The sequence below is a fragment of the Poromitra crassiceps genome, assembly GCF_964638095.1.
Source record: "Poromitra crassiceps genome assembly, chromosome: 20".
Lineage (NCBI taxonomy): Eukaryota > Metazoa > Chordata > Actinopteri > Beryciformes > Melamphaidae > Poromitra > Poromitra crassiceps.
The window spans coordinates 7,832,178-7,845,587 of NC_139637.1; the positions used below are offsets into that span (position 1 = coordinate 7,832,178).

The 13,410-nt window shown below is 48.2% G+C and overlaps 3 protein-coding genes and 1 pseudogene across 4 annotated transcripts in view; all 4 read right to left on the minus strand.

The window, feature by feature from the left end:
* Nucleotides 1-2,080, minus strand: part of LOC310795167 (28S rRNA (cytosine-C(5))-methyltransferase-like) — a 6,420-nt gene extending 4,340 nt beyond the window's left edge. Inside the window, exons 1-2 of the mRNA XM_083657217.1 lie at nt 1,951-2,080; nt 820-1,234 (exon numbers count right to left, since the gene is read on the minus strand). Coding sequence (XP_083513343.1) covers nt 820-1,217 — 398 coding nt within the window. The 5' untranslated portion in view covers nt 1,218-1,234; nt 1,951-2,080. The remainder of the gene's footprint in view (nt 1-819; nt 1,235-1,950) is intronic.
* The window catches only part of LOC310794544 (NLR family CARD domain-containing protein 3-like), a gene marked incomplete at its 5' end in the record, with an annotated part of 243,770 nt that overhangs the window by 203,007 nt on the left and 27,353 nt on the right, over nt 1-13,410 (minus strand). The window lies entirely within an intron of this gene.
* LOC310794440 (stonustoxin subunit beta pseudogene) lies at nt 5,194-7,464 on the minus strand (annotated as a pseudogene). Its single transcript has 2 exons — nt 7,461-7,464; nt 5,194-5,723 (listed from the first exon to the last, which is right to left on the minus strand). The product of its transcript is annotated as a stonustoxin subunit beta pseudogene (transcript).
* LOC310794441 (NLR family CARD domain-containing protein 3-like) overlaps nt 7,806-13,410 on the minus strand; it is a gene marked incomplete at its 5' end in the record, with an annotated part of 32,108 nt that continues 26,503 nt past the window's right edge. Inside the window, one exon of the mRNA XM_083656440.1 lies at nt 7,806-8,340. Within this exon, the coding sequence (XP_083512566.1) occupies nt 7,828-8,340 (513 nt within the window). The 3' untranslated portion in view covers nt 7,806-7,827. The remainder of the gene's footprint in view (nt 8,341-13,410) is intronic.

A 13,410-nucleotide genomic window follows, 5' to 3' on the forward strand; every position in this document is an offset into this window, starting at 1 on the left:
AAAACAGCAGTTTCATTCGGCACTGCTTTTTCTCCCAACCGTACAACTACCGTATTCCTCCGCTAAAAGCCAGTACAGAGCACAGAGCCGCGGTTTACAAAACAGGAAGGCTTAGAAGAGAGACAAAACACTGACTTACTTTAGAGACAACAAGTCACCTGGCCTCTCTGGTCTGGGTCGTTTTCCAAAATTTATCCTGGGAATGGTGAAAAAGGTCTGCAGGGCACCCCGGCATTTAGGCAGGAGGCGCATCTCTCTTTCTGCCTGTTCACTCTCTGCAAAAGTTCCTCTTCTGTATTCTCTCTGGTTCATAATTGTATCCTCTTGTCACCAAGGTGAATGGCATATTATCCTCGCTATCAAAATCACTAATATTTTCGTTTGTGTATTCTATTTGTTGTGTCTTCACTAACAAACCGGGAGAAATAAAATACCCCCAAATAACTGCGGAGTAATCCAGGCATTTAGCGGAGGAATACGGTAGTTGTACGGTTGGGAGAAAAAGCAGTGCCGAATGAAACTGCTGTTTTGCGGAAAAGTAAAACGCTGAAAATTGTCAAAATAGAGCGTGCATGTACACGGATATCGATTTGTTTAGGTGGCCGTTGTTTTAGGTGGCTAAATTACGTTTTAGTTGTTGACCCCCCGTACTTACAGAGAAAAGGCTGGTTTGGGTGCTGCGCTGAGTGCGCGGTCTCGTTCCACAATGTGCCCAGCCTCCAGAACACTGTACCTAATTAAGTTAGTGTATCGAACTAGCTGATAGGACCCCACTTCAAACAAACCGAACTATCCCTTTAACTCTAATACCCTTGATACCTGGGCAGCTGCTCGGCCTCGGGTGGCTGGACGCCGGTGGCAGGGAGCAGGTCCTGGTTCCTGCTGACCTTGTGTTTGATCTTGATGCGGGCCAGCTCCGCCTGCAGTCTGGACCGGTGCTTCGTCATCACGGCCTTCCAGGCGCCGCCGCACTTCAGCCCCCGGCCCAGCAGCAGGTCGTACACCAGCACTTTGGCCAGGCTCATCTTCAGCCGGCTCAGTTTGAGCAGCTTGGTGGACTTGATGATTTCCTGCAGGATGGACGAGTACTTCTGGGTCTCGCACACCAGGGCGAACAGCTGCTTGATGTTCTCAAAGCCGCTGTCGTACACCAGAGTCTTCAGAGCGCCCTGCTTCTGCTCAGCTTTCTCCAGGATCTCGGCAGCTCTCGTGTACATGGCTGAAAACAACTCCTCTGGAAAAGAGTAAAACAATCACTGACAATTCCAGCCCAGGTTGGACCAGTCTAAACCCAGTAGCTTTTGATCTAGATCAGAGGTTTTTAAAGTGAGTGGGAGGCAGGCCTCCCCCAGGGGGGCTCCAAGCAGTTTCAGTCGAGACTCAGTGAAAGGAAATGAAAAAAATAGTTTTTAAAAGGTTGTCACATAGAATAGACTAAATGAGTGTGATTTGGTTAAAGAGATACCGTAGTTCAGATATACAGTAGTTTTGGGGAATTTGAGAGTTTTTCCCAGAGTCAGAACAAATAAATGCCATCAGACAGGTCTTTCTATGTATTTGGTGTCGTCTGATGTATGTTAAACAGTAATATCAAGCTATCTTGTCACAATTGTTGAGTGTCTGGACTCAAAATAATCATGATCCCATAGACATAGGCAATTGAGCGAGAGGGGGGGGGGGTCCTTTTCCCAAGCTTTGTCTGGGGGGAGGCTCACAGTCTCAGACTTTGAAAACCCCTGACCTAGGTTAGAGCATTTGTAAGTACAATAACATATACTGTCAATGATCTCTAAAACGTATATTTTTGTGTGAGACAACATGAAATGCTCCAAAAATAGAGCGTGGTGTTGTTATACGTCGTAGACAAAATGCTTTCAATATGTAATAATCTTTTCCAGGTATGAAATCCTCTGTTTGATCATTTGAATGTAAAACAAATAGTAAACATACCTCTGTTCTGGTCGCTGTTAGCAAAAGACACTGGTTGTAATATTAATGAGGGTTGACAACGACTTTATATCAGCATAACTTTAGTAGCTACTCGTGCAGTTCAGTATACAGCTCATGCAGTTCAGCACAGTATCACGTTCTGTTTGCTTCCGTGTTACGTACAGCGTCATCAACTACGGATACCCATGAGGTACAAAAGCCCATTACATCACACTGGTGATCATCTGCGACTTGGCGACGTTTGTCCATTGATGACTGGACTCTGTAAAGTGTCAAAATGAGACCACAGCACAAAGGGAGTAGCGTTATAAATCTGTTAGTTAACTTGTACTTTGCTAGAGTATAGGCACATGACACTTATTCTATCTACACCCCCTCCTGCCTACCTGAACTCCCTCATTCAGGTCTACACCCCCTCCTGCCTACCTGAACTCCCTCATTCAGGTCTACACCCCCTCCTGCCTACCTGAACTCCCTCATTCAGGTCTACACCCCCTCCTGCCTACATGAACTCCCTCATTCAGGTCTACATGCCCCCCCCCCCCCCACACACACACACACACACAGACACACATTGTAACACTGTAAATTGTAATATTGTAACACTGTATATTGTAACACTGTAAATTGTAACATAGGCGTGTAAACAGAGCTCTTATTATTGAGTCACTAAAGCTCCTGGTTTAAAAAAAGAGGCAGAGCTTCATCTTAATCTAGAGGGAAATCAGGAGACAGTGATGTCAGCGTGAGCTGAACCTGGAAGCATGGCACAGGGTCAAGGGTCAATTCACTTTCTATTCAGCCAGTTAAGCTGCTGGATTCAATCCACAAACTGAGAACAAAATCTTGAAAAAGGTTCATACATGCTGTCTTGAAAGAAATCAATGAGAATCAAGACTCTATGACTGACCAATGGACAGAAGCTTGACTTCACTGGTTGAAATGAATTTGAGCCAAACCATGCACACAACTCATTTGATAAACAATTTGTTTCTACCTGGTGCTCTCTTGCATTTTGCAATTTGATCCTTCTTTAATCTGTTTTCAATTCATTCCTGTTAGCTTTTACTTGTTTTATTCCCTGTCAAACACTTAATAACTCTACCTGCAAAAGTGCTAAAGAAATAAAACATAATTATTAATGTATTTATATTATTGCCAAACACCACTGTCTTTCTCACTAAGCATGCGGTGTACGCCCATGTGTTACTTCTTCAGATGATATATTTGACATGACATGATATGACTGAGGGAAGGCAGAAAGCAGCTTGATTAGTTGATGCAGTCGTAGCACTTCATTGCTACTGTGCAGCCTTTTTGCACTAACTTATCAACTGAACACTCAGCACTTTGTATTGTTTTGATCACTTTGAATCATGCAGGGAAGTTTTGCTGATCGTGGCTCTTTAACAGCAACACTCTTCATATTCCTCGTCTGCTGACTTGCTTTGTGTTGAGTGTGAAGTCTTCAAACTAAATAATCAATTATAGATTTATCGGTTAAAATTAGACCTTTGCAGCTCGGACTCAGCAGGGAAATACAACAGAATATGAGCACATCAAATATGAAATACAAATAAAGTTTCCTCAGTTGTCAGCAGCAGAGGGAGCCAGAGAGCTGTTGAAGAAGATGAGAGACTGTGATGCTGACAGACAGACATCACATAACTACACATTTACTCATTTACTGTGTAGTCATGTTTTGTTATTTTAGTTTCCCTAATTAAGGTTTCTCTTTTAATTTAATTTAATCCAGATCAGTGGTTCTCAATGTGAGGTCCGGGGGGACCACCAGGAGTCTTTGAGGAGGTTCCAGGTGGTCCCAAGCAAACTGATAAATTACATTTCCAAGAAGTGAAAACAAATAGATGTAGAAGAATGACTGTTTTGATGACAGTTTCTCTGTTATCTCTACAATACAGACACACGTACATCAAAGTGTCCAGAGAAACAACTGACTAGATCATTATACAACCTAGACCAAGATGCAGGAAACTTTGATTCCAACTGTGTATAGTTTACCACGCCCATTGTTATTGTCACATGACCCCACAGCTTCACTTCTCCCTCCCTAGAGAGCTCTCTCTCTCTCACTCTCTCACACACACACACACACACACACACACACACACACACACACACACACACACACACACACACACACACACACACACACACACACACACACACACACACACACACACACACACACACACACACACACACACACACACACACACACACACACACACACACACACACACACACACACACACACACACACACACACACACACACACACACCTGCATAGAGAGTCGCGCGCTGCAGTTTAAATCTGCCATGTGGGAAAAAAACAGAGTGGATGGACCAAACCACTTTGGCGCATATTGCGGGGGTGGGGGGTGTCAACAGCCTATCAGAATGCGGTTTGTGTGGTGGCCACGTGGGTCACTTGTAAATCTGACCAATCAACAACCACACACGTGAATATCAAGCGCTAGACAGAAGAATGGACGCATTGCAAAACGTTGTAAATGTGTCTCTAATCTTGATATGAAACAGTTTGAGATGAGGTGTAGAGGCTCAGCTGTGCTGTGGCAACATGTTGGAAGTTAACTGAAATCATTTGACTCCTCAAATCATCAAACTCACAGTTTTTACCACAACAATCAGCAAATGAATCAGGATGATTTCAGCCACAGCTGCACACACACACACAGACGAGCGCGCGCAGACACACGCGCACACACACACACACACGCGCGCGCGCGCGCACACACACACACGTTTTGTATTAAATAATAGTGAAATAAGCAGAATGAGTCAGATTTGTTTAATGGCAGATGTTGATACTTATATGCACACTAGTACACACTCATCTCTTCATGACCTCATATCAACAAGATATGATTTGATTTGAGGAACATTGTAATCACATGTTAAGTCAAAGTTATATAAAAAGTAAAAGTTATATAAAAAGTATAGAATCAAATGTTTGAAACCAACACGATCAAACAATGTGAATTTAACCTTAAATTGTTGGAAACATGAGAGATGTTTAGTTTGGTGACATGAATAAAATACAAACATAACAAAGGTCCAAAAGAAAGAGATTTTAACCTGTCAATCATCAACAACAGACTGTGTGTGTGTGTGTGTGTGTGTGTGTGATCCTGTACAGAGTGAAGCATCATGTCAGCAGCTGTGTTTGGTCACAGTGTGTTTCTCTCTCACTCCTCTAACTAACACAGAGACACTGAGTCACCATAAGACCACAGATAGAACCCAGGGTACAGAGGTTCAGTGAAGGTGCAGTTGAACGTGTGGAGATGAATCAGTTTGTCAGAGGAAACGTTGTAGAAGGACAGAGAGCCAGCAGGCCAGTCAAGATACACTGCGACTCTGTTAGAGTGAGAGGAGGGGAGAGGTATGTCTGTGTGTCTGTTATTGTGCTCAGCAGTGTAATGATCATCAGAGCACCACAGACTCCAGGACTTTTCATTCCCTCCAAGCCTGCTGTCATTACCCCCTCCTCTCCTGCTGATTCCTCTGTAAGTCACTCCTATAGAAACATATCCTTCCCTCTCCACCTCCCAATAACAGCGACCAGTCAAACCATCTCTACACAGCAGCTGAGGGAACACGGTGTCAAATCTCTCTGGGTGATCAGGATATGGCTGCTTCTCTCTCACCCTCGTCACCTTTCTGTTGTCTTCAGACAGGAGGAGGAGTATGCCTGCTGTGTTTGGATCCAGTGTGAGTTCACAGGCATCTGATGAGACAACAAGACTCAATACAGAAACTCTTTTGATTCTAATAGAGCTGTTTATTATCTGTTGATTTATGAACACTTTCATGGTGACACATTCTATCAGCCATCATCTTCATTCACAGCAGGACTGAATGAAGAGATGTCACAAGCTGCTGTGAGGGACTTTCCATGTCAGCAGTTGACTGTTTAATACTTTATTTAGCTGAAACAAAGGAGGCTATTCTGATGTTTCTGTCAAAGCATAACACTGCTTTTAACACCATTGATATCATTTATATAGTCAAACATGTTCAAGTCCAAACTCTACTTCAATCTGCCTTTTCTCATGTTGATACCAGAGTAGGACACACACACACACACACACACACACACACACACACACACACACACACACACACACACACACACACACACACACACACACACACCCACACACACAGACACCTCACCCCCCCCACATACACACACACACACACACACACACACACCTCACCTCACCCCCCACATACACAGACACCTCACCTCACCTCACCCACATACACACACACACACACACACCTCACCTCACCCCCCACACACACACACCTCAGCCCCCCCCACATACACAGACACCTCACCCCCCCCACATACATACACACACACACACACACACACACACACACACACCTCACCTCACCCCCCACACACACAGACACCTCACCCCCCCCCCACATACACACACACACACACACCTCACCTCACCCCCCACATACACAGACACCTCACCCCCCCCCCCCACACACACACACCTCACCCCCCCCACATACACACACACCTCACCCCCCCACATACACACACACCTCAGCCCCCCCCACACACACAGACACCTCACCCCCCCCCCCCCACATACACAGACACCTCACCCCCCCCCACACACACACACACACACACCTCACCCCCCCACACACACACAGACACCTCACCCCCCCCCCACACACACACAGACACCTCACCCCCCCACATACACACAGACACCTCACGCCCCCACACACACACAGACACCTCACCCCCCCCCCCCCCACATACACAGACACCTCACCCCCCCCCACACACACACAGACACCTCACCCCCCCACACACATACACAGACACCTCACCCCGCCCCACACACACACAGACACCTCACCCCCCCCCACACACACACAGACACCTCACCCCCCCCCCCACATACACAGACACCTCACCCCCCCCCCCACACACACACACACCTCACCCCCCCCCACACACACACAGACACCTCACCCCCCCCCCCCACACACACACACACCTCACCCCCCCCCACACACACACAGACAACAACCACACACGTGAATATCAAGCGCTAGACAGAAGAATGGACGCATTGCAAAACGTTGTAAATGTGTCTCTAATCTTGATATGAAACAGTTTGAGATGAGGTGTAGAGGCTCAGCTGTGCTGTGGCAACATGTTGGAAGTTAACTGAAATCATTTGACTCCTCAAATCATCAAACTCACAGTTTTTACCACAACAATCAGCAAATGAATCAGGATGATTTCAGCCACAGCTGCACACACACACACAGACGAGCGCGCGCAGACACACGCGCACACACACACACACACACGCGCGCGCGCGCGCACACACACACACGTTTTGTATTAAATAATAGTGAAATAAGCAGAATGAGTCAGATTTGTTTAATGGCAGATGTTGATACTTATATGCACACTACACACTCATCTCTTCATGACCTCATATCAACAAGATATGATTTGATTTGAGGAACATTGTAATCACATGTTAAGTCAAAGTTATATATAAAGTAAAAGTTATATAAAAAGTATAGAATCAAATGTTTGAAACCAACACGATCAAACAATGTGAATTTAACCTTAAATTGTTGGAAACATGAGAGATGTTTAGTTTGGTGACATGAATAAAATACAAACATAACAAAGGTCCAAAAGAAAGAGATTTTAACCTGTCAATCATCAACAACAGACTGTGTGTGTGTGTGTGTGTGTGTGTGTGATCCTGTACAGAGTGAAGCATCATGTCAGCAGCTGTGTTTGGTCACAGTGTGTTTCTCTCTCACTCCTCTAACTAACACAGAGACACTGAGTCACCATAAGACCACAGATAGAACCCAGGGTACAGAGGTTCAGTGAAGGTGCAGTTGAACGTGTGGAGATGAATCAGTTTGTCAGAGGAAACGTTGTAGAAGGACAGAGAGCCAGCAGGCCAGTCAAGATACACTGCGACTCTGTTAGAGTGAGAGGAGGGGAGAGGTATGTCTGTGTGTCTGTTATTGTGCTCAGCAGTGTAATGATCATCAGAGCACCACAGACTCAAGGACTTTTCATTCCCTCCAAGCCTGCTGTCATTACCCCCTCCTCTCCTGCTGATTCCTCTGTAAGTCACTCCTATAGAAACATATCCTTCCCTCTCCACCTCCCAATAACAGCGACCAGTCAAACCATCTCTACACAGCAGCTGAGGGAACACGGTGTCAAATCTCTCTGGGTGATCAGGATATGGCTGCTTCTCTCTCACCCTCGTCACCTTTCTGTTGTCTTCAGACAGGAGGAGGAGTATGCCTGCTGTGTTTGGATCCAGTGTGAGTTCACAGGCATCTGATGAGACAACAAGACTCAATACAGAAACTCTTTTGATTCTAATAGAGCTGTTTATTATCTGTTGATTTATGAACACTTTCATGGTGACACATTCTATCAGCCATCATCTTCATTCACAGCAGGACTGAATGAAGAGATGTCACAAGCTGCTGTGAGGGACTTTCCATGTCAGCAGTTGACTGTTTAATACTTTATTTAGCTGAAACAAAGGAGGCTATTCTGATGTTTCTGTCAAAGCATAACACTGCTTTTAACACCATTGATATCATTTATATAGTCAAACATGTTCAAGTCCAAACTCTACTTCAATCTGCCTTTTCTCATGTTGATACCAGAGTAGGACACACACACACACACACACACACACACACACACACACACACACACACACACACACACACACACACACAGACACCTCACCCCCCCCCCACATACACACACACACACACACACACACACACCTCACCTCACCCCCCACATACACAGACACCTCACCTCACCTCACCCACATACACACACACACACACACCTCACCTCACCCCCCACACACACACACCTCAGCCCCCCCCACATACACAGACACCTCACCCCCCCCACATACATACACACACACACACACACACACACACACACACACACACACACACACACACACACACACACACACCTCACCTCACCCCCCACACACACAGACACCTCACCCCCCCCCCCCCACATACACACACACACACACACCTCACCTCACCCCCCACATACACAGACACCTCACCCCCCCCCCCCCCACACACACACACCTCACCCCCCCCACATACACACACACACACCTCACCCCCCCACATACACACACACCTCAGCCCCCCCCACACACACAGACACCTCACCCCCCCCCCCACATACACAGACACCTCACCCCCCCCCACACACACACACACACACACCTCACCCCCCCACACACACACAGACACCTCACCCCCCCCCCCACACACACACAGACACCTCACCCCCCCACATACACACAGACACCTCACGCCCCCACACACACACAGACACCTCACCCCCCCCCCCCCCCCCACATACACAGACACCTCACCCCCCCCCACACACACACAGACACCTCACCCCCCCACACACACACACAGACACCTCACCCCCCCCCACACACACACAGACACCTCACCCCCCCCCCCCACATACACAGACACCTCACCCCGCCCCCCCACACACACACACCTCACCCCCCCCCCACATACACAGACACCTCACCCCCCCCACACACACACAGACACCTCACCCCCCCACATACACACAGACACCTCACCCCCCCCCCCCACATACACAGACACCTCACCCCCCCCCACATACACAGACACCTCACCCCCCACATACACACAGACACCTCACCCCCCCACACACACACACAGACACCTCACCCCCCCCCCCCCACATACACACAGACACCTCACCCCCCCACACACACAGACACCTCACCCCCCCACACACACACACAGACACCTCACCCCCCCACACACACACAGACACCTCACCCCCCCCCCACACACACAGACACCTCACCCCCCCACACACACAGACACCTCACCCCCCCCCCCACACACACAGACACCTCACCCCCCCCCACATACACAGACACCTCACCCCCCACACACACACACAGACACCTCACCCCCCCACACACACACAGACACCTCACCCCCCCCACACACACAGACACCTCACCCCCCCCCCCACACACACAGACACCTCACCCCCCCCCACATACACAGACACCTCACCTCACCCCCCCCCCCCACACACACAGACACCTCACCCCCCCACACACAGACACCTCACCTCACCCCCCCCCCCACACACACAGACACCTCACCTCCCCCCCCCCACACACACACCTCACCCCCCCACATACACAGACACCTCACCTCACCCCCCACACACACACACACACCTCACCCCCTCACACACACACAGACACCTCACCCCCCCCCCCACATACACAGACACCCCCCCCCACACACACACACCTCACCCCCCCCCCACATACACAGACACCTGGCCTCACCCCCCCCCCCCCCCACACACACACACACACAGACACCTCACCCCCCCCACATACACAGACACCTCACCCCCCCACCTCACACAGACACCTCACCCCACACACACACATCACCCCCCCCCCCACACACAGACAGCTCACCCCCCCCCCCACACACACACACATACACCTCACCTCACCCCCCCCACACACACACACAGCTCACCCCCCCCCCCACACACCTCACCCCCCCCACACACACACACAGACAGCTCACCCCCCCACACACCTCACCCCCCCCACACACACACAGACAGCTCACCCCCCCCACACACAGACACCTCACCCCACCCACACACACACCTCACCCCCCCCCCCCACACACACATACAGACAGCTCACCCCCCCCCACACACAGACACCTCACCTCACCCCACACACCTCACCCCCCACACACAGACAGCTCACCCCCCCCCCCCCAACACACACAGACACCTCACCCCCCCACACACACCTCACCCCCCCTCACACACCTTACGTCAAGTTTCATGCTATTCGGCATAGCACCACCTACTGGCAAACACAGAAAGCGCTTTATCTCGATAACCGTTAGTCCGATCAACTTCAAACTTGGGGAAAGTGCTTGGGGCAGGTGTGGGCAACATGTTTTTCCTGAGGGCCATACTGGCTTACATCAAGTAAGTGAAGGGCCACACATTGGAGATCATACCTGCCAACACTCCTGATTTTCACGGGAGTCACCCTATTTTTGCTCCCTCCCAGCTGTTGTCGTTGTGTCCTTGGGCAAGACACTTAACCCTCATTGCCTCGTATGAATGGGTATGAATGTCTATGAATGTTGGTGGTGGTCGGAGGGGCCGTAGGCGCGAAATGGCTGCCACGCTTCCATCAGTCTTCCCCAGGGCAGCTGTGGCTACATCACCTGTAGCTTACCACCACTGGTACGAATGGTGTGAATGAATAATGATTTCTGTGAAGCGCTTTGGGTGTCTAGAAAAGCGCTATATAAATCCAATCATTATTATTATTATTATTATTATTATTATTATTATTATTATTATTATTATTATTATTATTATTTTTAACCCTCTCTCCTGGTGTGATTGGTAATTTCTTGTTAATCTCCTGATATAATAGTGATACAAATCCAATGGCTGTAGCAGATGAGATTTATTAACATCATTCTGCCTTTTATTGAGTTTTTGGGGGTCGTTTTGTTTTTCTTTGAGTCCGGGCCTGGGGCCAAATGTGGCCCCAGGCCCGCTAGAAATGAAATGTTATAACAGAAGTAGAGTATTGGCCAGAATGACATGAACATTTGGACACTTATTCAGCAGGTATCTTGTATGTTGTGTTCAGGTGCACTGTAAAAAAAAAAGAAAAAAAGAAGAAGGAAAAAAAAATGCAATTCCATCGTGGGCCACACCGCATGCGTGGGCTGTATTTTGCCCATGTGTGGCTTAGGGGGACCTGATAGAGTGCAGTGCTGAATTTGTGCAATTGGCATAGCGCCACCTACTGGCAACACAAATTTTGTTTATCTCGAGAACCATTCGGCGGATCGACTTCACACTCGGGGAATGCGCTGAGGGGGACATCACGGATTTCAGTGCCGGATTTCATGCAATTCGGCATAGTGCCACCTACCGATACCTTACACACACACACACACACAAACAACACACACATGCGCACACACACACACACACACACACACACACACACACACACACACACACACACACACACACACACACAGCATAATACCAGCAAACTAGATTATCAGGCCGCATAGCGGCCTGATAATCAAGTATGTTATATATCCTATAATAAAATTGCCTAGATGGATGGGCGATTTGATTTAGTTTTGTGTCACGAAAGTGACATCGCCCGATGTCACTTTGGTGACGTTCAGTTCCAAAAAAATACCCTTAGACCTCAGGGGCCGGTTGCACCAACTGGTCTTAACTATGCCTGGTCGTAACTCCTACGTCGGTCTTAGTTAAGACCAGTCTTTAGAGTGGATTTACGCCTGTTGCACCAACAGGGCTTACGTCTGGTCTTAACTATGCTGGTCGTAGCAATGCGCGTCCATGTGAATTGCCAGGGAATGCCCCCTGATTGGATGATGTTGCAAAAATGTGCCTCGCGACCTGCTTGGAGCGTCACTGTGCCACTACGCTCTATCAGCCACTACTGTAAGTGCATCACTACACTACACTCCTCCCACCCTCTCTCGCTCCGGGGGGAAAATGGCGGCGATTGAGCCAGACAGACAGTCTGAATTAAATTGAATGTAACATTCCCAATTCTATGTATTAAATTCTAAAAAATTAACGGCAACATTTGGGAAGGCTAAGCCACACAACTAGTTTGTTGTAATCTAACATCATGCTTCAAAGATGTCGTAACATCATGTGTTACGACGATGACGGTAAGGACTCAAAAAGGTCTCCGCTGATAAGACACGGAGATCTCTGTTACAGGCAGGCGCTACACCTCCTCCTGACCAGGCGTAAGAGTTACGCCTGGTCGTAGTGAAAAGAAGGCTTAAGCCGTCTTGGTGCAACCGGCGTAGCTGTTAGGTCGTAAAGTTACGACCAACTTAGCTTAAGACCAGTGTAAGACCAGTTGGTGCAACTGGCCCCAGGGTGTTAATATCCCTATAATATTCCTATAGGGGTTGACAGTGTGTCTGTGACCTGAGGGTGTTAATATCCCTATAATATTCCTATAGGGGTTGACAGTGTGTCTGTGACCTGAGGGTGTTAATATCCCTATAATATTCCTATAGGGGTTGACAGTGTGTCTGTGACCTGAGGGTGTTAATATCCCTATAATATTCCTATAGGGGTTGACAGTGTGTCTGTGATCTGAGGGTGTTAATATCCCTATAATATTCCTATAGGGGTTGACAGTGTGTCTGTGACCTGAGGGTGTTAATATCCCTATAATATTCCTATAGGGGTTGACAGTGTG